The sequence below is a fragment of the Nothoprocta perdicaria genome, unplaced genomic scaffold (genome assembly GCF_003342845.1).
Source record: "Nothoprocta perdicaria isolate Ctin4 unplaced genomic scaffold, notPer1 scaffold_14, whole genome shotgun sequence".
NCBI classification, from domain to species: domain Eukaryota; kingdom Metazoa; phylum Chordata; class Aves; order Tinamiformes; family Tinamidae; genus Nothoprocta; species Nothoprocta perdicaria.
This window is the reverse complement of record NW_020454538.1, coordinates 6,428,182-6,456,063: the sequence shown is the minus strand read 5'-3', so window position 1 is coordinate 6,456,063 and position 27,882 is coordinate 6,428,182. Positions and strand designations below refer to the sequence as shown.

At 41.0% G+C, this 27,882-nt stretch overlaps 1 protein-coding gene across 1 annotated transcript; it reads left to right on the top strand.

Moving 5' to 3' along the window:
• Positions 1 to 34: 34 nt before the first annotated feature.
• MAN2B2 (mannosidase alpha class 2B member 2) lies at positions 35 to 27,740 on the top strand. Its single transcript, XM_026034162.1, has 19 exons — positions 35 to 94; positions 2,891 to 3,037; positions 6,055 to 6,160; positions 8,477 to 8,649; positions 9,704 to 9,819; positions 10,567 to 10,744; positions 12,945 to 13,143; positions 16,412 to 16,602; positions 17,398 to 17,584; positions 18,515 to 18,648; positions 20,333 to 20,592; positions 22,366 to 22,557; positions 23,329 to 23,581; positions 23,677 to 23,787; positions 23,885 to 24,077; positions 24,693 to 24,845; positions 25,236 to 25,348; positions 26,226 to 26,343; positions 27,563 to 27,740. The coding sequence occupies exons 1-19, from the start codon at positions 65 to 67 to the stop codon at positions 27,655 to 27,657; spliced, it is 2,949 nt and encodes a 982-aa protein (XP_025889947.1). The 5' UTR covers positions 35 to 64; the 3' UTR covers positions 27,658 to 27,740.
• The last annotated feature ends 142 nt before the right edge of the window (positions 27,741 to 27,882 follow it).

The following is a 27,882-nucleotide window of genomic DNA, read 5'->3' as shown; positions in this document are numbered from 1 at the left end:
GGGCCCGGCGCGGGGCGCGGGCGGGCGCGGGCCGCTGCGCGCCTTCGTGCTGCCGCACAGCCACATGGACGTGGGCTGGGTGTACACGGTGCAGGTGCGCGGCCGCGGCGGGCCCGGCTACGCGCAGCGAGACGGGCCGCGGAGCGGGGCCCTGCCTGCCCTGCTGGCGCCGGGTGCTCCCGAGGGCTTGTTTGCTGCATTTACATTATATTATCCATATTTACTTACGTTTTCATTTAATTTACTCATGCCTCATCAAGGAAACTGTTGTGCTCATGTTTTGCCTTTTTCTTTTTAAGTGAGTTTTTCCTCATTTTACAAAAATATCAGCAATTCCGTTGGCCAAAAGTCCCAGAGATAGACCCAGAGGGTCCATAGATCCTTTCAGATGCTTCTGTTAATGAGGTGGCGCCCAGGGTGGCCTTCAGTGGGATGCTCATGTGGCCCTAAGCGCCTCTGGTCTTGGTGTGCTTGGTCATTACGTCCCGCTCGTGAGAGACAAGGTCTATTTTTAGTATTTCATGTCTGTGTTTGTAATTTATAAAGCATTTTATTTAATATATCATCCCAGCAAACATCACTGGATACTGGAAATCTTAATAGTGGTGGAGAATTCCCATGTTGGAAATATATCAAGACTTTCTTTTCCTGAAAGGAAACCGGTTGGGATGTGGTAGCAGCAGTGATACCCCAACCTCTGTGAGATGTGGGTTCCAGATGGGTGTTTGTCCACATCCTTCTGTTAGCTACAGTAGGATGCCATCCAAAGTAAAATCCTTTTTTTTTTACATTTAATAAATGTAAAATCAGTGTTCAAATAAGCAGAGTCTTACTAATGATTTATAGAGGGCCGCCGCTCAGTGTTTGAGAGCATCTCATTAGCTGGTAAAGGTTATGAATTAGAAAGCTCCTGCATTTGCTGGCAAGTATCCTCATTTATGACAACAATCATTTTCAATTCTTACGCACAGCAGAGGGGTTTATGAGTTTTCATAACTCTGCAGGACTGGATAATGTCACACTGCATAAAGCCAATGCAGTCTGGGTTTCAGTCATGATAAAGTTTTGCTGTCTGACACTTACAAAGACGTTCCTAGATGTTCTCCTTGTTTCAGAGATTTAAATGCCTGTCGTCATTGCCTAACTGAGAATATATTTTCAATATGTTATTTAGCAATAAATTTGTAAGTTATTATGCAAAATATTTTACTATTAAATTTGATAAGTGCTTGTTCAAGTACTGCACTTCCAATGCAGTACACTACTTAACAATGAAAAATATATTTGAATTGAATATTGCAATCACTGTAATATTCTTGAATATTGGGTTTATTTTTTGTGGCCAGTGAGAAATTAAAATTTCCTAGCACGCGCTTGAGTATCACTGCTAAACATGGATAAAACTTAAAAGCTATTTCCACTGATAAATTTTCACATGGTATTAAACATCTAATCATAACCTTCCTTTAAAAAAAAAGACATGGAGATTGAGAAGGATGGAGAAGTCATTGAAAAAAACAATTATTTAGATAAATCTTGAGGTATTTTAAGCCATTCCTCCTGCAGCCAAATGCTTCCCTTTTTTTAGTGACACTAGCAATTTTCCCAAGGATGACTGAATTTCAGTTAGGGAAAATAAGGGGAGAGGAGAAGTGTGTTTCTGGCTTGGATCACAACTTTATGTTCTTATTTCAAGATTTACCACATGGTTTTTGGTCAGAAAGTAATAAGTCCAGTTGTTTGGCATATCCCGGGACGGCGCACTCGTAGTTTTTCATTGTTGCTTTCTCCATTGTTGTTTTTCTCCATACTAATCTTTCCTGGATCAGTTTGTGTATTCCTTGAAGTAGAAAAGTGATATAGTTAGTGTTCAGATAACTGTGCTATAGGTATATGCATATATAGGTGTATTAAAAGGAAGCCCAAACATTGCAGGCAGTCCTGGGATCTATCTTGTTACCTGTAACTCTGGTCTGTCACCTTTAAGAGAAGGGTGGAAGACTGGATCTGACCAAGCAGAAGCTGCTTTAGCAGAGATGGGTTTACCCAGCATATGGTTATGTACCATTATCATAATTTAAAATTAACATGGTTTTCATTTGATGCCCTACAGTACATTAAAACCATGTGATGAATTATTTGATAAATAAAATTATACAGTACAAATAAATTGTATTTGATAAATACAGTTGCATTCCAGTAAAATCCATAAGCCTTATTCTGGAATCAAAGTGATTTATAAACTGTATAGAAACAGATTAAACGCACGATTCTCACAGTGGATGAGCCTGCATCAAAAGGCGAATTCATTCTAAGAGCTCTTTGCTGGTGTTGTTTTACTCCATGCAAAAACATCAAGTAAAATGGAGTTGTTTTTCTTGACTGGAGCATCTAAGGCTATGCTAGGATAATTTCTAGTTTATGTATAGCTCTGTTATACCCGTAACACACACCCACAGCACAGAGTCATACTCTGCAAAAACAACTGTAGTAGTTCAAAACAGCAGCCAAGCAGAAGAGCAGAAAAGGAAGACAAAATAGGAATGTTTTTCTTCCATGTTGGTGCAAAATCTTATTAATGGCATTGATGGTTTAGGTTAGACAGTGAGTGACAGGGTCAGTTGTTCCCAGTAGGTTGAGTGAAAAAAAAAAAAAAGCCAGTATTTGATGTGTACTGGTCTTGGGGGAAGCTGCAGCATGTCCTGGTGAGGTTGCCAGTCCAAGGATGGGCCCCCCGTCTCTAGCTGTAGGTGTATGGACCTCGGTCCTTCCATGTGGTCAAAGGAAATTCCCGACTGACTTGTGCATTGGATCCTTCTCAAGCCCCTGTGACTTTTTGAACCAGCCGTTTAATATATATAAAATAGATTGTTTTAAACTTTTTTTGCAGGAGAGTATGCATGCTTATGCAGCGAACGTCTACACGACTGTTGTGGAAGAGCTGATGAAAGGAAAGCAACGCAAATTTATTGCTGTGGAGCAGGAATTCTTCCGCCTCTGGTGGGATGCGGTAGCCACGGATGTGCACAAGCAGCAGGTAAGTTGAAGAGAGACAGACTTTGTGTTAACCAAAAATCCATGCATTTTCCAGAGGCAAGAAGAGGCAAAGTAACCTAACGTTTGATTTTACCCAGGTCTGCAGTAGGCCATCTCTGAATAGGCTCTGTAGGCTATGTGGTACTTTTAATGAAAGAACCTTAATTCTGAAAGTAATTGCAAGAGGTTAAAACTCCCAGCCACAAATTAGAGTGGTAGGAGATAGTAGGCTTTGAACTGAAGACTCTTTACACCTTCAGTTCCTCTTTCGTTAGTGCCTTTCTTATTTTGGGCTACGCTGGTGTAAGATCTAGGTCACTTTGAAAGAATCTGAGCCATTATCTGAGGCTTATGAACTGCTGCCTACCACTGCTCACAAAAAAAGGAACTTTTTTCAGTTGAATAGTGCTCAAAAGCTCCCATTTGTAAACAACAGTGATGCAGTAAAAAGACGATTCAGGATTCAAGAAGAATAGCTGTTTCTTGAATTTGTTTATTTATGAACTGCAATGCCTTTCAGTCTTAAAAGTTTTCATTCAAGCAGTGTTTTTCTGGTGCAGACATTATGAAGCTGTGATTGTCATTTCTCCTTTCCTCTGGCATGCTGAAATTAAAGGCTGGCCAGTAGCCTAGAAGCTGGTAACGTTTAGCACCACCATACACGATGCTTAAGCTTTGGACCCTTAAACCAGAGGATGTATAGATGCAGTTCCCCATAGGTACCGATTGGAACATCCTCTGTCTTCCTTATGGAAATTGAACATATATCAAGTGTATAGTATCCCTCAGACCCAGCGAAACAGCTTATGTTCCTAATATTATGTTCCCTTATTCTCTCCCTTAAAAGGAATACAGAAGAATACATGTTTAGCAGTTTGACCTCAGTAGTGCAGAAGTAGTAGACATGAGTCTGTCCTCAATTGCTTAGCCTAATTAGTGACACTTACAGTTTTTACACTTTCTAAATCAGGTTATGGTTGATTATGTGAAAAAGAAAGTGGTTAAAACCAAAGTTCTTTTAAACCTATGTCAGAAATGCTGAATATCAAATAACATTTAGGAGCTATAGTGCTTGTTGATAACATTTGTTTTTAACATTAGGTCTTTGCAAGGTATTGGACTTTGAAATTAGGTCACTGATTACTGTCCTGCTTTTTTCCACTTGAATTCCAACATGAGTGATTTTCTATAATACAGCTCTTTGGTTTTAATTCTGCTTTTTTTTTTTTTTTTTGATTAGTATTTTACTTGAAATACAGGATTTAATTCTGTTTTCTTTTGGAATATCTGCTTTGGATTAGAGTGGCAGTATTACAAAGCTAGTGTAAGATATGGCCTGACAACTGGAGCTCGTTTTACACTTATTTTGCAGGGAACTGCGTGCTAGGAGTACTGCAGAGATGAACTTGCTAGTTCTCAGCACAGGTTGTTTCCACAGAGTGTCCTTGTGAGACACATTCCTGGCAGCTTCTCCTGCCCGGGTGTCTGGGCAGGGTGTCGAGGGGTCAGAGGAGGGTGGCCACATCCCTGATTTGGAGCAGCGAGTTGGTAGCAGTGGTTGATAGTGATAGTTAGCAGTGATAGCGATAGGTATCCTGAGGTCCAGAGGTGAGCTGTACATGATAGGGCTGTCTGGCTCTAGTCAGTGAAAGAACTGGTCTTTATAGATGCAATTAGCCTTTTCTAGGGCTGGAAATTATTTTAATAGTTAGAATTACTTTTTTCCCCTTGAAAGAACTGGTCTTTATAGATGCAATTAGCTTTTTCTAGGGCTGGAAATTATTATAATAATTAGAATTACTTTTTTCCCCTTGAATTTTCAACCTTTCAGTGGTTCCATAAACTTTTAAAATTTCCCTGGCCCCAAGTCTGGTGAGCCATCCTTCCAAACAGGCTGTAGTAGCCACAGATGCTTTTCATGTAGGTCAGGACCAGTTCTGTGCTGACACCAGATATCAGTTATCTGGTCTCCCCGCATGCTAATCCGTCACCACAGTTGGCTGGAAGTAATTTGTGAATGCGTCGCCCTGCAGCATTTTCACAGCATTGTGAAAGAGAGGAATGATTCTAATCAAAATTGACAATCTGGCATCGTATCTGAGCAGACACAGGGGCATTCAATGAAGGTTCCTGGGGAAATAAACATAATAGCTCTGGAATTGTCATCCTACATGATGGATTTTAAAAAAAAAGAAATTGGTGGAGAATAACATACATATTTATACGGACTTTCTTTGATGGAAGCTTGAGATACCTTTGAAGTTTCAGGTAGTGAAGCAACTTTTTTTGAAGAAACAAAGACAACTCCCTAGGACTTCTAGAAGCCCTGACTGTTGTCTGTGTCCCCCACCACACACACTCCTGCATCTGGCTTATATGCTAAAAGCTGCATCTGATATTGTGCTTGCTGCTTTGAGTGGCTGAAATTAAAATTTAAAAATCTGGTTAATATATTGGCAGCTTTAAACTAGGAAAGAGAGCAGAAACGAAGGCTGGCAGTGATTTCAGTTAGGTAGGCAAACCTTATACGTGCAGAATAACCATTCCTTCATAGAACATTGCATACACTGAGCAGCCCGTGATTCCTTTTGGAAATGTATGGAGCAATAGCATCCACTCTTAAATGCTCTGGCCCTTGAGGCAGGGTCTGAGGTGGCTCTCATGGGGACAACAGCCCCGTGTGCAGCCTGTATAGGGACGGACAGACAGCCCTGCTGGGAAACAGGACAGGGGGGTGTCTGTGTGGCAGCGAGCGGGTCCTTAGTGCCTGCTGGCTGGTGGCCCTCCAAGCCAGGCCTGTCCATGCTCCATGCAGCCTATTGGCTTTTCCTGCTTCCTCATCCCATAGCTCCCAAGGACAGCCAGCCTGTTACCCCACTTCTGTCCAGGATGTATTTTTGACAAGGGTTGAGTCAGTATTTTGATCAGTAATGCGCTGTAAGCTGAAGTGACTTTGTGGCCTGCACAGTTAAGACTAACATGGCATTTATCTTCTGTGTCTTAACTTCAATATCACAGGTACATCAGCTGCTTCAAGAGGGACGGCTGGAATTTGTCATTGGAGGGCAAGTGATGCATGATGAAGCGGTAACACTAATTGATGATCAGATTTTACAGTTGACGGGTATGTGTGTTTGCATTTAGCCTCCGTTTTCACTCTTATGACCTTGAGGGCCTTGTTTATTTTTCAGTTCTCCCCCTAGAATTTTCTGGGGTTTTTTTTGCTCTTTAAGAACTAGCAACTCATTTTTTTCTTGATGGTGGATTATTTATATAGAAATCTCTGCTTTAAAAGTTACTAAATAGTTCTGCAGTAAACAGAAGAGTTACTGAAAGCTAAGTTGTGTTTAATTGATGTAAATTATAAACTCCTTTATAGCAGAGACCTTTTTAGCGTGCGTTTAGTTGAGATCTTATGTTCCTAGAAGGGTACGTAGGGTGGAATTGAGGGTGTGAAACGCTCTGGAAGAAAATACTTGGTAACAATTCAGGGAGGGTGGATGTGCCTCGACTAAGTCTTCTGCAAAACATGGGTCATGGGATTTTACTAAAGTCATTCAGACTTAGCTCAAAGACTTGCTTGATGAAGAAACCCCCCACTTGCAATTATATAAACAGCTGTCAACACCCTCTCTTATAGGCACGGCTTTCCGAGAGATGCATTGTTCTGCATGTTAATATTCTGACTTCTGCTTCCAGTCATTTGGATCTGTTATGCCTCTCCTTCTGATGATTTAAAGAGTCTTTTGGTATTTTGAATTATCTCCGTTTAGTTAATGAAAAGGAGCAGTTCAGAGGGTGCCATTAGCGTGCTATAGATGCTTATCTGTGCCACAGAGGATGCAGCATGCTTGCTTTGAGGCAAGAGGAGCTCTGTTAACACCAGCTGGCAGCCAGGACAGAGAGAACCCCTGCCCATTTCAGGGCTGCTTTTGGACAGCCTTCTACATGGGACAACAGAAGGCCCGAAAATGGTGTTGTCATGCGCTGCTGTGACTGCACAGCAACACGGGCCGTGCTCCCTGCGTGTCAGGGTTTATCAGCAACACAGGAACAGCAGCTGCTTTGGGCTCTTGGTGAGTCACCACGGCACACAAATGGAGAAGGGATGACTTTTTATCCCGTTCCTCCATGTTAAGCCAGTTACATTAGTACACCCAGCCTGTTTTTTTCCTCAAAAGAAAAGACTATTATTGAGTAAAGAGCCCTTCTGTTGAAGATGAGCTTTTTCTTTTTCTGGAGTTAGTTGCAGAAATCATTCTTCCTAATTTCATATTTAATTCTGTGTATAAACATACAAAGTCTATTCAGAAGAAGCTTCAAGTTTAGCAAATCTAACAAAAAATGCTAATGTATCTTGGGGTTTAAGATCCCCAATTATCTTTCCTAAAAGTACTCCACACAGTTTGCAATGATTCAAGTAGATGTGAACAAAAGATGTGTCCTTGCATTATATGCAAGTTCATCCCAAAAAGCCAGTGCAGACATTTGGGGTCTACATTTCATGTCCTCTTTTGTCGTGCAGCCAACTGTGTTTTGGAATAGTCTTTCAAACTGTGCCTCAAGTGTGCTTTAGTCAGAAGAACTAGAATGAACCCATTGTTTGTGAACGTTTTCATGGAAAAAGTCGTTAGCCATGGGAAAGATGAAGGGGAAAAAAATGCAACCTCAGTTAGGTCAAACATGATCTTAAAATATTGGGAGTAAACAGAATATAAAATGGAAAAGATAGGATTGTATTTTGAATAGTTTTAAGCATGGTTCTAAAGCTGTAAATCTCAGGTCCTTTTTTGGTGGTGAGGATCCTGATGTGACATACTGGAGTTCTAAACTAACTGCTTTGCTGAGTTTTTTTTTTTTTTTTTTACATCTGTTTAAATAATTTGTCTGAATTTACCCTATGGCCTGCTCTTTCGACTTTTTAATTTATTTCAAATTTTTAAAAAAAGCATTTTAGGATTACTGCTAACCTTTGCTTTTCTTTTTTCTTTTTCTGTGATATCATAAGAATATTATTTTGTTTCCTGGATGGGTTCCCCTGTCCCTTTATAATCAAAAGGAGAATGCAATTTCCTGAGACTCAGTGGTGAAATTTCATCAAACGCAGCCTCAGACACTGCTTGTTGTCTCCCTTCAGACTTCAACCTGTCTGAAATTAACCTGGCCCTGGGTGCTGTTTCCCAGGCCTGTCTCTAGTCACGAATTCTAATTGTTATTCAGCTTTTCTGAAGTTAGTAGGTTGTACTTGGCAGAGCAAAATAACCGTGGCCAGGGTGAAATTTCAGCTGTGAATTGTTATATTTCTGAACCCTTGAATGCTTGGGAAAACAGCGACAAAGGAGCTACCCTTCAAGTGCTTATCTATAATGCTATATGTCTATTAAACATGTGAAATGGACTTGTAAAAATGTGCCTAATGTAAGCAAATTTTCCTTTACAGAAGGCCATGGCTTTTTGTATGAGACCTTTGGGGTCAGGCCTCAGTTTTCCTGGCACGTAGATCCGTTTGGAGCTTCAGCTACAACACCAACTCTTTTTGCCTTGGCTGGTTTTAATGCTCATCTCATCTCTCGAATTGACTATGATCTGAAGACTGATATGCAGAAAAACAAGGTAAAAATATCCCAAGGATATCCCAAATTCCCCAAATATCCCATGCCAACCTCTCCTGAGTACTCTAAACCATGGAAGAAGAGCCTATCCCTGACTTGTGCAGGAAAATGCAGACCTGCCTTGGAAAAAGGCATAATAAGATTGGCCAAGTGAGTGAAGGATAAGAGGGCATTGGAATAGCAGTGTCAGAATTGGACATATGTAGAACTAAGATATTTTAGGTTTCTCAGGAAAAAAATTACCTTTTTTTAATATCCCCTGCTTTAAAGTGAAACATATATTTGGGGGCAGCAGTTATCATGTTTGGAACATTTATTTGTTTCTCTGAAAATGATAATACTAGATCAATCAGAGTTGCAGCTAATTGATGTCCTGCTGAATTGCTTCTTGTTTCCAGTTCTGCCTTCTCTGGTGCAAGAAGCCTCAGACACAGTAAATATTTTTCTTAAACAATACTGGTCTCTGGTCTATCATCAATTTTCTACACTAAATGATGTGCAATTAAGAGAATTTATTTGTGTGAGAGGCTTTTAGGCAAGCTTTTGTGAAGCTTGGGTGAAATTTAAGTTTTTCTGAGGAAGAAATATGTTGATTTCAGTGAAGCAAGAAGCTCAAGCCCTCATGTTTGGGGTGAATTATGATACTTTATTTCTGCTAAAACCTCTTAGAAGACTTAGAGAATCTTTTCCCATCTTAACTTTTCATTTTCAGGCATCTGACAGTCTAGAGACTTCCAAAATTGTAAAAAATTTATTTGAATTGAATAAGCATTGATTCCTGCTGACTTTAGTGCAATCCAGACTACATCTGAACTTTCTGTGGCTTATAGGTGTTTCAAGTTAACTGAAATAAGTAGGGAGTAAAGTCTGTGAAAAATGTGAACAACAGAAAATAAAGACCTGACTTTGTTTGATGTATCTGTGGCTGGTTCTTAAACCAAAATACTCAAAATAGTACTAATGACTGATGAAATTTTAAGGTGATGTCGATGGTAGTTCTGTGCCTGTCATCAACGATACTGGTTTCTTTTTTTTCTGCTTCGTTTGTTTTCCAGAAACTTCAGTTTGTGTGGCGGGGTTCTCCTTCCTTATCTGAAAGTCAGGAGATCTTCACCCATGTCATGGATCAGTACAGTTACTGCACTCCATCACAAATTCCTTTCTCAAACAGGTCTGAAGATTTCCCAACCCTGCAGAAATGTTTTCATTTCCAGTCTTTTGTGTTGTTGGAGTTAAAGCATTTTCCTTGTCCTTTTTCATTCAACAGTATTTGGCTTTCTCTCATAGACTACGTTTAGTGAAAGGGCAGTCTGGACTCTATAGAACTTTAAAGAAAATACTTTTAACCCCAGGAAGTTCACCATGGGCTTGACTGTTGCTAGCCAGTTCCTAGATTTTCTATGAGAGATCATCAGCCCTTTGGGGCTGAGGTGGTTTCTATTGGCTGTATATAACTAGAGAGACTATAAAAATATTTCTGTTCACTTTGTGGAAAGAAACTTAAGCAGGTTTGAACAGAAGCATTAATAAGGCTTAAATCCGAAACTTTATCTCATTCTCTGGCTGATGCAGTAAAACACTGCAAAGAAGTGGATTTGGGGCCAGATCCTCCCTGTTAGGGAGTTTGCTGTTCTATAATTTCTTTGGTCTATGCTAACAAGCAGCAGGAACTTGGAAAGACACACAGTGCAAAAGAAAATCAGACAACCTACTCTCACCCCCAGGAAAGCACTAGAAACTAAATACTGGGAATGAATGTAATCTGCTTTTGTTTTGGTTTGGTTTTTTTTTACCTCTTCTTTCCTTGTGTCTTTGGTTTTGTATCCCAGCACTTTTGATATGTTGGGTTTTGTTAGTTTGTTCTCGTTCCAGTTGATTAAATCCCGTTTTTAACCCGTTGCTCTCTCTTCCCACTTAGGTCAGGATTTTATTGGAATGGATTTGCCGTTTTCCCAGACCCACCAAAAGATGGTGTTTATCCCAACATGAGTCTCCCTGTTACAGACGCCAACATTGGTCTCTATGCACAAACCATGGTTGCAAACATTAAGCAGAGGGCAGCGTGGTTCCGCACGAGCGATGTCCTGTGGCCATGGGTGAGTGTCCTCAGTGTTTGGTTTACAAGTGGCAAGTGCACATACAGCATGGGTGGCATTAATAAATGGCCCTTGGCCACAGCACATGGTGCCCACATGCTGCTACCAGCCACCTGAGGGTAAAGTGTTTATTAATAAGTGGACCCCAAATGGCTCCTTGGTATTTATTTTTTTTTAAAATAGCTCCCTCGTGCCAACTGTCCACCAAGTCTTCCACCCTAATTAATCTAGATGGAAATGTGACAAGTTGTAAAAACAACCTCTTGCCAAACCATATTCTGCAGTCATGCTTCCTTTCTCCTCACCTTGCTTCACCTGTTTTTATGCACTCTTTTTGTAACCACTTCACAGAACACAGCCCTAAGTAAATAGAAGTGATAGTGTTACAGGAGAGTGAATTAAACGTGAAGTAGCCTAGGTCTGTCCTAAAGGATGTGTAGTCATTTTCTTATACATCACTTGTGTTTTATTTGGAAATGTAGCAATTTCCAGCTTGGTTACCCAAACAGTTTTTCTGCCATATGCACTGTAAATACCATCCTTCCCTGTGCCTATAGTACTGATATGCTCTAGATATTTGTGAAAGTCATGAGAAAAGTATAACTTTGTGTAAAAAGAGCTTATAGTCTGAGCTTGAATATTGACGTATGCTGTAGACCCCTTAATTACAATAAAAAAGGATGAATCTTAAGGTGACTGTTTCACCAGAATACCTGGTTTGCAAAGAACAGAGTTTTCTGGCACGTGCAGTTTTCTGAGTCACCTCTCTGTTCTCCCCTATGCTTGGACCACGGCTGTTTGTATTGACCCTGCTCAGTAAAGGGAGCGGGAAGAAGTGAGGTCTGTACGACCAGGAAGGCTGAGATGAAGCAGTGAGAAGGAAACTTTTAATGCCATGAGCAAATTCAAAGTCTAGATCCAATCCTGCAGTCTTGCAGTGAAATAAGAAAATTTCAGTTTCTGGTTTTCTGCTTTATTTGGATTGCTTGTGATTCTCACTTTTTTAAAAACTCACTGAGGTTCATTACTCATTCATACTGCTATGTAGATTGCTACAGCTAAGCTTAGCATTTCTCAGCTCACAGACAGCTTGGAGTTCTTGGATATTGTCTTTTTCAGTTAAACATTTAGGGAATGCACACCTTCCCATTTGGTAGTCTGGATGTGAGGTCTGACCTTGGCAGCTTGGTGGCAGGTTGCATGAACAAGGCAGTGTTGATTCATGACACAGAGTGCTGCTTTGTGCAGGAGGAGACACTGGGTTTGAGACCACAGTGGAAGTTCAAACCTGCCACTTTAGAGGCCAGAGAGGTACCACGATGTGTGGAATTGTCTGAAGGGCCGGAACTGATCCCGGGGATGTCATTTGGTCGTGTGTCTGTATTGGGTTTACTGTAGACCTAGTGCTCTTGTGCAGAATTTTAGCTGCTGTTTGGAGTGTCAGTGTGAGCAATCTACCAGCACATCCCTTTCCTGCAGTGCAAACTGGCTCCTTTTCTATAAGAAAGTTCTTGTGGATTATGAGTTGAAAATAGTACTGTATAAATTCAAAGGAGCATAAGACTGGTAAATGTTATTTGTTCCTTAAAAATATAATTAGAATCTGCTAAAAAGAATTAGCAAGTCTTGTTCCCACTGACTGCCACGCTTTTCTTCAGTATTTGGTTTGATTGGACTCAGTAGCTCATTTCAGTGTGAGGCTGTTTCCCATTTTCTGCTGGATGCATGCAGAAGATATCTAGGGATCTCAGAAGAGCCTTTCTGTTTTGGACACAGAATTTCTGCTGGGCTGATCAGCAGCTTCCCTATTAAGTCTAAGAGATTTCACATCTCGGCACATTCTAAATCTTATTTTCTGCTCATAAAAGTGCTCATGGAAATTCCTTATTTTCCACCAAGTAGAAGGAATGCAATGAGAAAAGAAGCAAAGTTCTTTTCTCTAGACATGTATACATGTGTTTGCTGGCTGTCACCAAGAAGTTGTATAGTGAAGTGTGTCAACACATTTCTTCCCATCTGTAATGTCATTTATCAGTTAATCTGTACAACTAACTTTACCAATTCTTGATGTTTTTGTAACAAATACCGCTCAAATGGGCAGTCAAGATCAAAAGAAACATCACATTATGATACTGTTAAACTGATCCTTTTAAGTTAAATGGTGTGAAGTCATCCTGCTGTTCTGTTGTCTGAATTTCAGGGCTGTGACAAACAGTTCTTCAATGCATCTGTGCAGTTCTCCAACATGGACCTGCTGCTGGATTATATTAATGAGCACTCTGCTGAGTTTGGAGTGACTGTGCAGTATGCCACGGTTGGTGATTACTTCCAAGCAGTTTATAACAGAAATCTTGCATGGGAAATTCGGGACTCTCAAGACTTTCTTCCATATTCAACAGGTAATCAAGTTCACAACTGCATGATGTCTGCCTCAAATGTGTTCGTTTAGAGTTTTAAAGAAAAAGAAATAAACCAAAATGCCTTCCCTTCTCCATATGATAATATATATTTTTGCTCTCACTTCACATCACATAGGACCAATTGATCTCAACTCAGTGGTGTAAGAAAGGTGGTAGGGCAGTAGTTGGAAGTAGGAGGTGAAAGAAGAGAAAGAGGGTAGGAATAGCAAAACTTGACAAGAAATCTAACTTGAGGGTTTGGGTTTGCTGCCTTTAAGTAAGAGCAGTGCCCACAGAAGAACTAAGCAAAAGGCTTATCCATGAGTGTGTGATATCATGCAGATTTTTTCATGACCTGGATACTGCACTAGTCAAGTTCTGTTACCATGAATGAAAAATCTGAGAAAACAGTGAGCAGTGAGAGAAATCTGTAGGCCTAAAGCACCTGACTGAGATTTGTTAGGATGCTTCAGTGTGTGGCTGAAGGAAAAATACTGCAGTGTATGCAAAGCACTGCAACTGGTTAGCGGCAGGCAAGGAAGAGAGGGACTGGAGAAAAAATGATACTAGAGGGGCTTACGTGTGATGTCCTATATAAGTAACTAAACACATGGTACGTTAATTTAAAGCATGGTCGAAGTCTTGGGAAACTGGAAGGGACTTGCCTGCAAGCTCTAAAGCAGAGATTCTAGGACTCATTCTGCTTCAGGTATAAATTTTGAATAACTTTTTTTCATGCTTATACCTGGAATTCAGTCTTTTCTCTGCCTCCCACCTGTGGAGTCTAGATGCACCTGTCTGTAGTCTAGATGTTCAGCAGTATCCTGCTTGCTTGCTGTGTCCCTTAGTCTCTTCCCTGAAAATCAGCTGCCTAGCCATGTAATGCTTCAGGATCCACAGATCCATGGAGAAACTGCTACCCTGAAAGACACCAGAAGCAGATGGATGTGAGGCTGAGTAGAGCAGTGTCCTATTAATACCTAATAGGGGAACTGGATTTGAGATAAGAAAGAAATGTCAGGAGAATAATCTGTAAATGTCTAAGGGAGAAGTGAGTCAAGTTACCAGTAATGATCCAGGGAATCTGAGAGCTCTTAGGCTACTGGTAGTGCAATGGAATAGGAGGAGGTGAGAGTAGAATAACTGATGTCTGCGCTCTACATATTTCCAGGAAAGCTAGAGGTAATCCAGTCATTTTGACAGAATGCCCATTAATGCTTGGTGCTTATCTGCAGGTTTATTATTGCATGAAAGGAATTCAGTTGCTGAGCTCCCCAGGGAACTCAGTCTTTTATGTGAAGGTAAATTGTGCTAGGAAAGGATGACTTGTAGATTCACTGCAAAGGCATATTTCTGACCAAAGGCATATTTCTGACACTGATGTAAGTGGAGCCCTTCTAAGTTCTGAAAAATTGTGGCTATAAGTCAAGCCCTTGAAAAAGAAATGCCCCTTTTTATGAATTTCATAGCACATTGATTGCAGTTGCTTATTACTTCCAGCACTACAGTATCTCTTCAGAAAGGTCTGAAAGATAATGGGAAGATAGGAAGGAAGGTATTGCCATACCCAGGGTCACATTAATCCCTTTCCCCACTTTTCCCAATATCTTTTTTGAGTCTTGTATATCAATGCATGCAGAGAGAAGGCAGCAGCTAATTTCTTGGTTTCTAAACTCATTAATGAGGTTTGTAGCACTGATAAGATTGTCATTAAAGTACCCATTCTTGTACTTATTCATAACTACTGCTACACAGTTGCATTTACTCTTTTGGCACCGTGGATATATGCATGAGACTATTGGGGCCCAATTTTAGGTTATACTTCTAATATTCCACAGTGTGTCCGTTAACTTTTTAAATGAATAAAAATAACCATTGCATCCTGTGAATCATTGCAGGCCTCATGCCTGACTCACTCCCCTTCCCCCTGGGGTGCGCGTCACATCTAACAATTTACTGATAAATTCACTGCCGGTTCTAACTGCTAATATCCCGTTACGTCTGGGCTCTTACCTGGGTCGTTTGGCAGGTTGTGCAGGCAGGAGCCGCTTGTCCCTGCTTTGCACAACAGCAGCTCCTCAGTGTTCTCAGTGGGTGCCCACACATCACTGCAATCTCTTCCCCAAAGGCCTGACTCTGCCTTGCAAGTGCGGGACAGATTTGAGTGCGCTTTCTCCCACGTACTGCCTTGCTTCTTGATGATTAATCCTCTCTTATTCTTCCTATGCCATTTTATTGTGAGTCACTTATTGGGCTCAATGTCACTGCTGACATATGCCTGGGAAACTCAGATTTTTAAGTTCCAGACAGGGACTTCCTTTCTCTACCCTGCATTCGTTGTACTGTGCTGGCATGTGTGAGCTCCCTTGTCTGTAACCTTGAAAACTGAAATGAAATTCATTCTTTTCCAATTTTTATTATTTTCAAACCAATAGGATTTTTTTCTAGAGGTTTTGACCAGAAGTTCACACTTGCTAATTGTTGCCTTTGATCTGCATGTAATGGCGAATTTATATAATTTTGTATATTCACTTTGTATACAGAACACTCTGGAACTACTTTTTGTTTAAAAATGTACACATATACATCTACATCTACATATTTCAATGGCTTATCCAAAAATGCCTCACCGTTTGGTGAGGTTTTAAAAATAAATACCTGCTTTCCTTGTTTACCATGTGGGCTACTGGAAATCACTAGCACAAATGAGCTGTTGAAATTCTTTTCACTGACCACTTGAGGGCATCTTTTGATGTGGTTTGAAGTGCTGCAGTAGTTTGGAGTCAATTTATTTCACTTCCTGTGCCCCATTTTGAAGAAATTTAAATTTCAGGTCAGTCTGTTTGACTCCAAGGGAACAGTTTGGAGGGCTTGCAGCAAGAAATAACCAGTTTCTAGTAACTGCACTTCCTTTACTGCTGAGACGTGCAGGGTGCTTCAGTGGCGCTTCTGGAGGTGTCTTGGGCAGGTTATTAGGGAAGAACTTTCTGCAAACTCAGGTTTATTCAGCATGCAACAGTTTTATATGAAGAACAGCCATGTAATAACATAAGAAGAGCCACAGGAAGGACTGTGGGTGGCCAGAGGGCATGTGTGTGTGTCCCCATCCCTTGTAGGCCTTGCACCCGCTCCCTTTGATTGATGTATAAACCCATACGTTTCTTTTGACTTACTGAAGAAGTTGTACAGCAGTAGCCTAGTAAAGAACAAATAAGTGATGGCTGAAGTAGTATTTTGACGTGTATTGGGTCTCTCCAACTCCTCGCAGAGCCCTTCCAGGCGTGGACGGGGTTTTACACGTCCCGGAGCACGCTGAAGGGCGTCGCACGGAGAGCCAGCTCCCTGCTGCACGCCGCCGAGGCCTTCTTCACACAGTATGTCCACAAGCAGCCAGCAGGCTCCATCTGCAAGTGCCAAGCCCTAAAGCAACTCCAGAGCCTTCGATGGGCAGTGTCAGAGGTAAGGATTGATATTTTTTTCTCTTAAAGCATTTGTTGCCTAAAGGTAAAGTTTTCCTTTTGCATTTTCATTTAGCATGTCTCTGGCTCATTTTTGTTTCTGCTATAGCAAGTTTTAAGAAAAAATTCAGCAAACAACTGTCCCAAACCCAGGCTTAGCCCCTCGGCCTTGTCTGCAGGTTATAGTGACTGGCAGATGTTTTCTTCAGCTGCAGAAAGGGCTTACAGTTCCTAACTTTAAGCATGTGAACATCCTTTTCTTGATACTGTGTTATGTACAAAATGGTTACAAAACCAAGCTGAACAAGCTGAAAACTACTGCTAATCTCCATCTGAAAATCAGAAGAGAAAGATAGATCTGTTCCTTCAAAGTGCAACCAAGAGATCAGTCTCATGACAAAAAAAAAAAAAAAGTACATGCCCTTTGTTGATATTATTAAAACAAAAAGAAAAAAAAAAGCCTATCTCTGTAGGAAAAGAAAACCCTGTCTTGTTACAGTGTTTTTGCAGCGTTTGTTATTTTTGTGATTTGACTTTTGTGATTTTCCAGGTCACCTTAGTAGTTTTTAAATGCTAAGAAAGGCATATATAGAAAATGAAGCCTATGTGCATCTCATCCTTTACTGTTTTGTCCTCTCTATAGTCACTTGGAATAGGCAAAACAGATTTGTGAATGTGGTTGCAGTACATTATTATTTTTAAAGTTATATATGTACTGGACTGTATTAAGGCAAATGCAGAACTCTAGCTGTCATCCAGTTGCACTGTAACCTTTCCAAGTACTTTTAAATGCAAGGTCCAGCACCACGATGGTATAACGGGCACAGAGTCTCCCAAGGTGAAGGACATGTACATGGATCATTTGATGTATGGAATGTTCAATGTCAAGAAGCTGATGGCTTCCATAATCTTGGACATGAATAACGCTGAGAAGAATGGAGAGGTCTATTCATATGTTTACAATAAAGACTCAGGAAAACCAGGTAATTCTCAAAAATCTTTTCTATTTATCCTACTCTAGTTTGTCAGTTTTCATGTTTTCTTTCAAGACAGTCAAAATTTTTGTGTCACCGAAGTTCTGCAAACTAAGCTCTGGGAACAACAGCTAGAAAATCCTGTTTGCTCTGTGAGATCTGACAGCTTGAAGGTCATTCAGATGAATTCCAGAGTTCTCAGATCTCAAGGATGTGAAGCTGGGGCCGCCCGGCTGCCGGCGGGTGGCTCTGCTGCAGCGCAGGCGTCTCGCTCCGCTCCCACTCTCTGACCTCTGCCTCCTAGCAGAGGTGGTGGTGCTGGAGGTGGTGGTTGGTGCAATTACTGCACTAACCCACTGGGCAACATAAGCCTCTGCAGTAACAAACACAGTCATAGTTAAGAAAAGTTCTTCTAATGATGTGCTGTCAGCATACATTAAAAAAATGGCAGATTTTTTTAAAGGAAATTCTCAAGACTGTACTTTTTACATTCCTTTTTATTTTGGGAACTTTTTAAACTCTCAGAAGCAAAGCATGTCATGGGCTGCACAGCAGATGAGTTTGACTTTCTTTTTTCCGGACTCTTTTTTACATTATGTTTCTCATTTGATCTGTGTAGCTCTGAAAGTTAATGCTGCATGACAATAAGCTGCGATGAGCTGCTTATTTTTGCTCAGCACATTTGCATTCAACTCGGGGGTCACTTTCTGATTGCAAGGTCTCTTTGCACAGAGTAAATAGAAAAACAAAGCAGGAGGATTTTTTATTAACTACTGTAAAACGTGTATTTTTTTTTCCAATCACAATGTTTTAATGCAAGATTTGATATTAAAATTTTGTAAGAATATTGCGCTTAGACTATTTCATACTTTTTAACATCGTGTGTTAAAATATATACATAGTAGTTATGACTGGTGTCTTCTCTGTATGTATACAAAGGTGCTGCGGGCAGTGACCAATATGTTTTTGTCTATAATCCCCTGGCGTGGAACATCACGACCTTCGTCATGGTTTCCGTCGGCCACCCATCCCTCAGCGTGTGGGATGAGCTGGGACGCTCTGTACCCGCACAGGTACTTCTCGTTTCTTCCTTCCTCTTCCTCTCACTTGCCAGTTCTGACTTTGTCCTGCATCCTGGCAAAGCCTGGTAAAACTCGCTACTGTAGTGGCAGATTAGTTCAGACTGGGATTTCCCTCATAATTTTCCTCCTCCTTTAAGTGAGTGTTCACCTGCCTGCCTTCAAACTAGAAATCTCTTTTTTTAAGTGTCCTAAAGGTCCTGGTCTTCTTGTTTGGTTTGTCCTTCCTTGTATGCCTATTGTGTGCCACCTAGCACTTCATTACTTGTCATACTATTTTTATCCATAAAAAAAAAAGTCAGAAAAGCTTTCTGGATTTACCCCTACTCTCCAGTAGACAATTCCTGTTGCTGCAGTTGAGAGGTTGGCTCCAGGCTCTAGAGGACAAGTAAAGATTTAAAAAGATTTAAGATACATAAGTCCTGGTTACAAGGCCCAAGGGCGCAGTGGCCGTCAGCTGAGCCAGCTCATTCTGTGTCCTAGTCAAGCTTCAAGATGGGCTCAGCAGATCTCAAGGAGGAAAGAAGATGACCTCACGAGCAAGCTAAAGATGGCCTTCATCAGGAGCACGTGCCATAGTCTGTCTCACCTTCACTGGCTTGTTAATGCTGTAGGAAGACCTCCTGTATGTAAAGGCCCAAGGAGGTTTGATACACTTCCAAACAGTTCCCGCTGTCCACTAAACACCAGATATAGGTCAGGAATTTCTGCCAGCTAGACAGAGTTCCTGCTACTAGTGCTCCCTGTGGCATATTGCTAGCCAAGGATATCGTGTGACACACAAGAGCTGTCCTATGTTTGTGCGTACATGCCTGGGATCACAGAAGCTCCCACAAAAGCTGTCTCTGTACATAGCCATACGTACCTGTCAGCCACTCACCTCCCAGCGTCATGTCTTTGGAATAATTTTAGCCTTGTAAGTCACAAGGGGAAGGTTGAAAGGTATTTAAAACATCTGTTCCAGGATTTAGGATGCCCTGAGGTCAAATTGTCATTCTTTAAAAAGACAAAGTTCTCTGTTCCAGAATTGGTCTGTCCTTCTCTCCTTTGCCAGAAGTAACCCATATGTGCGTGTGAACAGCCACTTCAGCCTAAATGAAACTTTTTTTTCCAGCAATTGGAAAGTGGTTTGTTAGGATCTTTTATTTTTCAATTTATTTGTTTGTCTCAGATGTGCTATTCAGAAATGCTCCTTCCTCTTGACACGCTCCTTCTCAACAAAAAGAAATCTTGAGCTCTGAATGCTCATGCGAGTGTGTGGTTGAGAGGGACTGTTTCTTTTTCATACTAGTCACATCTCCAGTGCTTCACTCTCTCTTCCGTCATTTAACTGATAATTCTCCTGTGTGGTTATTTCCACTCGTACGTGCAATTTGGCACGTGGTCCGAATCAACATCTGTCATTTCATGTTCACTCACAGATCATTAAAGTAACATCTGCCTTCACCTTTGCCAAAACCTAGCGACCCTCTTTCCTTCACTAGGATGGCTAATTTGAACTAAACTCTCAGAAAAATGTGGTACAGATCCACATTGTAATTAAGAAGTACAAGAACAGTTTGTTTAGAAATCTCTCTTTAAAGAAGTTGATTTTGATGATTTGGGTTTGGAAGACATGAAGAAAATTGTCAGTTAATTCTCTATTTAACGAAGTGATGTTGCATATGTTAACTTACAGGTTCAAGGCTCAGCAGAGTCCCCATTTACCTATGATCTGTATATCCTAGTTTCAATAAGTGGCCTGAGCTACAGAAAATACAGTATTAAGCCTTCTGCTGGGAAGCAATCTGCATTTATTGGAAGATCAGTTAAGTACAAGCAAAAAGACATGACCCGTAGATACCGAAAGCGTCGGCAGCGTTTGTTTCCAGTGGCTAACAACTGCTACGAGGTCATGTTCGACCAGGACACTAACCTAATGCACAGCATTACAGAGAGGTGAGCTTTCTTCCTGCCTTTTCTATCAACATACCAGATTCTGTAAAACCCTTTATAAAAGTAAGTCCTAATGCTGTATTGTGTTTCTTAATTCTTACAGAGTCACAGTTACTGTATTCATCTCCAGTTCATGTGTTTATACTGTCTACAGGAAGAGGACACTGTCACAGAAGTCATGCCAGAGTATTTCTGTGATGTTGTTGCCCTGTTTAATCATGTAGTCAGTATCAGCCTATATATTAACTAGTATGTCCAAACCTCTTCAGAAACTTGTTATATTCCATACTAAAAAGGGATATGAATGTGTGTTCTTATTAAAAATAACTTGAGAACACACAGTACAGTTACACAATGAGCCCTGAGTAATAAAGCAAGAGCTTTCTCCTTCTATTCAGTCGAGCTTTCTGGGTCCTCTGTCCCTGTTTCCTTGGCTGGAAACTGCAAAACTTTTCAGATGACTTCAAACAACTGTGTGACCAGGCAAATAGAGCAGTTGAGGCTGAGGTGAGTTTGGGGTTTGTAGATTCTCTTCCTTGGCAGATAGGAATTGGCCGAGTTCCTTCAGCTTCAGTGGAGCTGTGCAGCATTCTGGAGGTCCAGAATTCATATTATCTCAGCTGGATACTGATATCAGATCCAAGAACTCCTTTTCATTGAATCCAGTGACTACCAGATCTCTTTGTGTTTGTAATTCTGCCTCTCAGGAGGGAGAATTTGTCCAGTATAGTTAGAAATAAGCTTTACAATTATAGATGGCTCTGAATTGCAGAAGTAAGTACTTCCTCTAAGTACTTTCAGATCCTGTCTGATTCTAAATCTGAATTTACACTTCCACTGTAGTAAGGAAGAGTAAAATCCAGATTTGAATCCCATTCAAATCCAGTTTTCTGGTAGGCCTCTGGAGTTGGAGTTGAGCACTTAAGAGAAATAGGGAGCTTTTTTACTTCACAAGAGCTCAAGTAACATTAAGTATTTGCAGCAGAGAGGCAAGACCTGGAAGTTTTACCTGCTGCAAATATCCATAACAAGAGCAATGGTGGGGGTTGTTGTGCTTCTCAGTCGTTATGGTCTTTGTATTAATACTAGCTAAAATTGTTGGCAATTTGAAGTCATATGCCATAGACCATTGAATTGGGCTGTCTAAGAAGCAAGTTTTCCTGCTTTGCCAGCAAGGAGCTATAATCTCCAACAGAACAGTAGGGTGAAGAGCTAAGAGCAATAACGTCTTAAATCACCTTCAGATGGTGTGAAATGGAGTCCTGAGTAGTTTCTCTGTAAGTCAGCTTCAGGGGGAAGGGAGATTAGATGATGAGTGTGGATTCTGCCATTATATTCTTCTTATTAAAGGTGAATATGGAAATCTGCATCATAACAATTTACCTAGCTGCAAAATTGGTTAAACAAACCTGAGTAATAATGTACTTACATGCTTCATTTTTGTGCGGGAAGCCACCCTGATCCAAAGGCACTTGCTTTTGCCTCAAAACAATGCACTAATGTGAATGGTGTTAATATTTTATGATATTTCTGTCTTATCAAAATATAAAATAAAATGGAAATTCCATTTATTTACATGCTGGTCAGTGTCTTAACAGGAAGCACTTTCCTTCTCTGCCATCCTCATTTACTGAGTCTTATCAAATCAGTTATTCTGATATTCTGAAATCTAAGGAAGCAGATTTTTCTTATGTTCTCATCTCATTCCAATTGTAGTTCAGCTTTACAACTATTATGTGTTGTGGATAATAACCCTTTTCCTTTGTGGATTTGCAGGGAGACTAACCAGACTGTGCAGGTGACCCAGGAGTTCCTTGAGTATCATGTGAATGGAGATGTGAAGAAAGGACCCATTTCAGATAACTACTTATTTGCCCCAAATGCCTCAGCTGTTCCAGTATCAAAAGCAGTGGGATTGGAAGTAGTTTTTGGAAGCTTAGTGACAGAGATACGCCAGTATTTCTACAGGTACAGCACTGGGGCAAGTTCACTGCCCTTGTTTGTTCACTCCCCTATAAACATGTGAAAGAAGTTCGATGTAGTTACTTCTAAAGAATGAACTCTGTACTGTTTAGATCTTAAAAGATGTAGCATGCAGCCAGTAAAGGTAATGCAGAGGAAGCACTTCTTTTACTAGAGCAAGTTATAGAGGGAAGGAGGTGAAAATTATTTGGAGCGGCTTGTTTTGATTTGGCTTATAATACAGCTTCTATTAAGATCCTGTTTTCATACAATTCCATGAGAATTGCAGCTAACATCTCTGTATGGGTAGAATTTAGATAACACAGTTCCTTTTTTTTGGCCTGTAGAAGCCATTTATATAAAAAGTTGTTTAGTTAATGGCAAAAAGGAGAAGTGAATCTTACATGGCAACACTCAGGGGCTTAAGGAGCTAGCTGCTTCTCCGTGTTACTCTGTAACTTCTCCATCATCTTCCTCACCACAGTTATTTGAGTGACAGCGTTTGGTTTAAGCTCATTTGCCTTGTACTGTGACGGTAGCTGAGAAGCAACTTCTGAAAGCAGAGGGGAATTTTTGCCTCAAAATTATCATTATCCAGGTTGGAAAAATACATAAATGGAACAGCATGACTGTTGTAGAATGTAGATGTATGCTTAGGAAGCCATTATTATTTTAAACTTTATTGCTAATGTTGCATACACATATGCAGACACCTTGAATAATTTGCAAGTTCTGACATAACAGATCAAGTGCATATCTTCCCTCTCACTTTTCTAGTAATGCTACTGCTCTGGAGTACACATATGCCATGTATACCAGGATGTATAGGGTACCAGAAGGCTACGATGGGAAGTGGCTTTGCCGTAGGCTGGAGCAGGAATACAGCGCTGGGCCCGTGGAGCTGAACCGTGAGGCTGTGCTGAGAACAAGCACAAATTTGAGCACTGGACAGCTCCTCTACACTGACAACAACGGGTATCAGATTCAGAAAAGACCATTCAAGGCATATGTGAATAACACAGTGGCTCGGGTAGGCACCAGGGCATAATCCAAAGTCACGTTACGTTCATTCTGTTACTTTTAACTGAGTTAATTTTGGCACTGCATGATGGTCTGTGTTTTCAGAACTATTACCCTATGGTCCAGACTGCCTATATTGAGGATGATAGCACGAGGCTGGTGCTGCTTGCAGACAGAGCTCATGGTGTCTCGAGTCAGGCAAATGGCCAAGTGGAGGTAATAAATGCATTTTTTTTTTTCCAAGAGAGAGTAAATTGGTGTGTGCTGATGCGGAGAGCAAAGCCCGATGGCTGATTACACTTACCTTACACAGGTGATGCTTCACAGGAGGCTGTGGAACAACCTCGAGTGGGACCTGAATTACAACCTCACTCTGAATGACACGTCGGTGGTTCGGCCTGTGTTTTGGCTGATCTTGGGAACCAAGAGCACCACCAAAATGTTGTATCGGCCAAGCGGCCTGGCACTAGGGCACAGACCAGTTGTTATGTTTGGAGCATTAGCAGGTATCTCATTCTATCCCTTCGCCTATTTTTAGTATCTGCATGACCTATTTATTTTGTTTGGGTTTATGTTAAGTTTATAAATGCAGATTTTAAGCTTTATGTGCTTGGGGAAGGCAGATTTAGAGCCCTCTGATGAGTTTGCATTAATTTCCAGCATGGATGTTGTCCAAATGTTTGAAATGTTTCTGTTATGCAGTTATCTCTGCTTTCAGAGGAGAACAAGTTTTAAAGCATCTAACAAGAACAAAATACTCATGTAGGGAATTAGTCCAAAGTAGCTGGTGCACCATCTATTTACTTCCTGATGCCGAATCCTTAAAAGAATAATTCGACACAAGGTTATTAAAACTATTTGTTTGATTATTAGCCAAAAGTGAAGACTGCTAGAGGAATAACAACTTCAAGCTACAGTGAAGTCACCTTTGTGGGAAGCTGCAGTGCACTTCCCTACTCTTTTCTGCTTTGTATCTCCCAAGGCCCCCGAGTAGGAAGAACAGCAGCTGCTTTGGATCGGCCTCGGCAGCAAAAGTGTAAATCTTTTTCCCCCTGCACTTTTACCCTCTAGCCTTGCCGTTGTGCCTGATAGATGTTTGCTTTGTTTCACGTTGCCTGAAGGAGGTAAAGCAGAGCTAAACAGACGGCTTCAGCAGAGTCCAGTCCACAGGCCCCCTGTAACTGTCCCTCCCAACCTGCATCTGCAGACCCTGAGCATCCCGGGGTGGAAATACAGCTCTAATCACAGCGAGCAGACCCGCAGTGTTCACACGGGTAGGTACCATAGGAAATGTAGCTGCGTGTTATGCTTTAAAAAGCTGAATGTCTGTCTTTTCTCTCTGTCTCCAGTGACTAGAACTTTTATTTATTCCAAGTGCTAAAGTCCTCTGCCAGGAGAGTGAACTGTCCTGCATGACTGGTCTGCTCAAAGAGCAGCATTTTCTCCTGCTCGAGTTAATGTTGCAGTTAGTGTTCCACTGTTAACAGTGCAGTTCCACTGTTAACAGTGGAAGCTGGATTTTTGCTGTTAGTGCCCTTGCTAATCTTCACAGGCAGGAATTTAATTCAAAGCAAATAGTGAGTGTAAAGCCCCAAAAATAATATTTTAAAAATAGTTCTATTTTTTAAGCGGGAAAATATTTGCCTTTTGTTTTTCTCCTAAAGGTAAACAGAAGCCAGCTGATGCAGACTTCAGTCGTGTCCTGCTAAGAATTATGCACCTCTATGAAGTGGGAGAAGATCCTGTGCTGTCTCAACCTGTTGTAGTGAATTTGAAGGTAAAACTAATTCTTCAGAACAGAATAGCACCTAGGGTGGCTTTGCCCCAGAGAAAAGTGGTTCTAGAATGAAACTTCTGTTACTGACACCACAAAGGGTAGATTTGAAAGCAATAGTAAAACTTCAAAAGGAGGCAAATTTTCTGTTTCCTCGACTTTGCTCCAAAGCAGCCATTACTGCAGTGCAGCTACCAAAGGCACAGAAGAAAGATTTTCATAAATATCTGTAAAACTCTTCCCATGGGGGCCAGTTGGCCCATTGGCTGTAGAGCACTTCCTGCAGCAACTTAACCAGCACAGAGATTGAGAGTCTGCTCTGCTCTTTCTTTAGTTACTGCAAGCTGTACCCATAGCTAATAACATATGGATGGGATTAAAAGAAAAAAACTTTTTTTTTTCTCCTTAGTTTTTCTGTGAATTGACAGAACTTTGGTCACATCCATCATGTACTGTGTATGTTCAGTTTCCTGTTTGATCTTTCGTATGGTAGCAGGTTATTTCATAACAGATTGATATTCTAAAATGCAAAATTTAGAATACGGAAATGTGATTGTGATGGTGGAAACATGGGGAACGAGATGATGGGGTTCAGTTTGGTTGAAGCAACTGCAGTGAGTTTCATTTTTTCCAATGGAGAGGCCAGCAGGCTGGGAACTCTGCTGCAAGAGAGGAAGCTCCCAGCAGCTCAGCCTAAGTGAAACCTGCTGTGTCTCTCCTTGCCCTTGTGTTGTATGAACTAAAGCATCTTCTAAAGTCTCCATTGCCCTGATAAATAGATCATTGCAATGGATGGTCCATAGCTGGCCAGTGCGTGCAGCCCTATTCATCTCTGAATGAGCTGTGATTTGGTTACTTGCTTTTTGGGTTTTATTCACAGTCTTTGCTGAAGGGATTAGGATCAGTGGTGCTAGTGGAAGAGCGATCACTCACGGGGACCTGGGACATCAGCGCCTTGAAGCGGTGGAAGTGGAAGACTGCCCAGGAGCCCAGTAAAGGTACGTCAACAAGGTGGTGTCTGCACTGCTGTTTTCTGCTGAAGACCAACAAATAGTGTAATTCAGGATACAGAAATATCTGCAAAAGTAAAAATGTGTTGTTGTTAAACCTGGGCTTTAACACAGGCTGCAGGCAGTAGCATTTAGAAAATACTCCCTGCAAGTAATAGGCTGCTGCATTGCTCTGGATGATTTGGTTTCCCCAGAAGTGTTTAAAAGCTTGAAATATTTTTGGAGTTAACTTTGTCCAGATAAAAGTGGCAAAATCAGGAATTCACACTTGTGACATAGAGTGATTTTTTTTTTAAGCTACTGATGAGTTGTATTAATCTAAGCTTAAGCCTGTGTCCAGAAAACTGGACAGATGGAGTTAAAAATCCCCACTGTAATCAGCTTAAAGGACTCTACTGATAACATTCAAGTTCAAACTCACACTTAAGTCCCATGCTGTGGGTGACCTCATTTCATTTCTCAGTCCAGTTATTTGCCTGGACATGGTCCTTTCTGTCCCTTCCATCCAAATATGTGCCTTGTCTTGTAAAAATTCTCGTGGAGATTTGGCCCCGGGCTAGCTGAGAGGTTGGTGGTGTCCTGACCTGTGGCGAGGAACCTGCATATGAATGTAACTGTGGCCTGGTGAAGGGAAGGCTCTGGAGAACTTTGCATGCGCCGTCCCCTAATTTGCTTGGAAATGGTCACTGTAGCTTGTGTATTGTATCACTGACAGCTATGAGCTGCCCCCAGAAACCCTGGGTGATTTTACATTCATGTGAATGTAAAAACAGGTTACTGAGAAGGTGATTGAAGTACCTCCTTGTGTTGTGGTGTCTGTGTCTAACCTTCCAGGTTAACCCAGATCAGAGCTAAATTTCAGCACTTGAGCAAATTTTCAGTAGCATTTAGAACATGGCTGCACAAGAACAGTGAATAAAAGTATAAAAGCAAGTCATTTAAAGACCACAGAATAGAGAGGAAACTAGTTTGTGGAACAGTTGTGTTGGTAGTTGCTCATGATGAAGAAAAGATGTACGAGCGGGGAGCTGCTCGCGTTTGCTGCGTGAGTCACTGCATGAGAAGTAGGTTGTTGTGTATTTTAGTATTATGAATGAGTGCATCTTAAGCACCATGCTGCTGTAGCTTGAAGCAGATGAGTTCAAAACATTGAGATGGAAAAAAATGTACTTTTTGAATAAATCACATATGTTGTTGTGTTTTGCAGGATTCAACAATAACCCACAGTCCTCAGAGAACTATACAGTAACTGTTCATCCAAAGGAGATAAGGACTTTTTTTGTGTACTTTCAAGATGAGTAAAGTTTGTCACTGTATTTCAAGAGTGAATGTTTAACAGGTTTCAGTATTTGACGACCTAAGTGATCCTGAAAAAAAGTTCTGCTGCTGTTAATCAAAGGAAGGGTCATTTTGGAATAAACTTGAAATTTGGTTCAACTTTTAGCCTGATTTGTGAATATTTTTGGTTACTTATTTACAACTCAGTTTTTCCAAAACATGCTATACTTGAAACACACAGCTGACCTT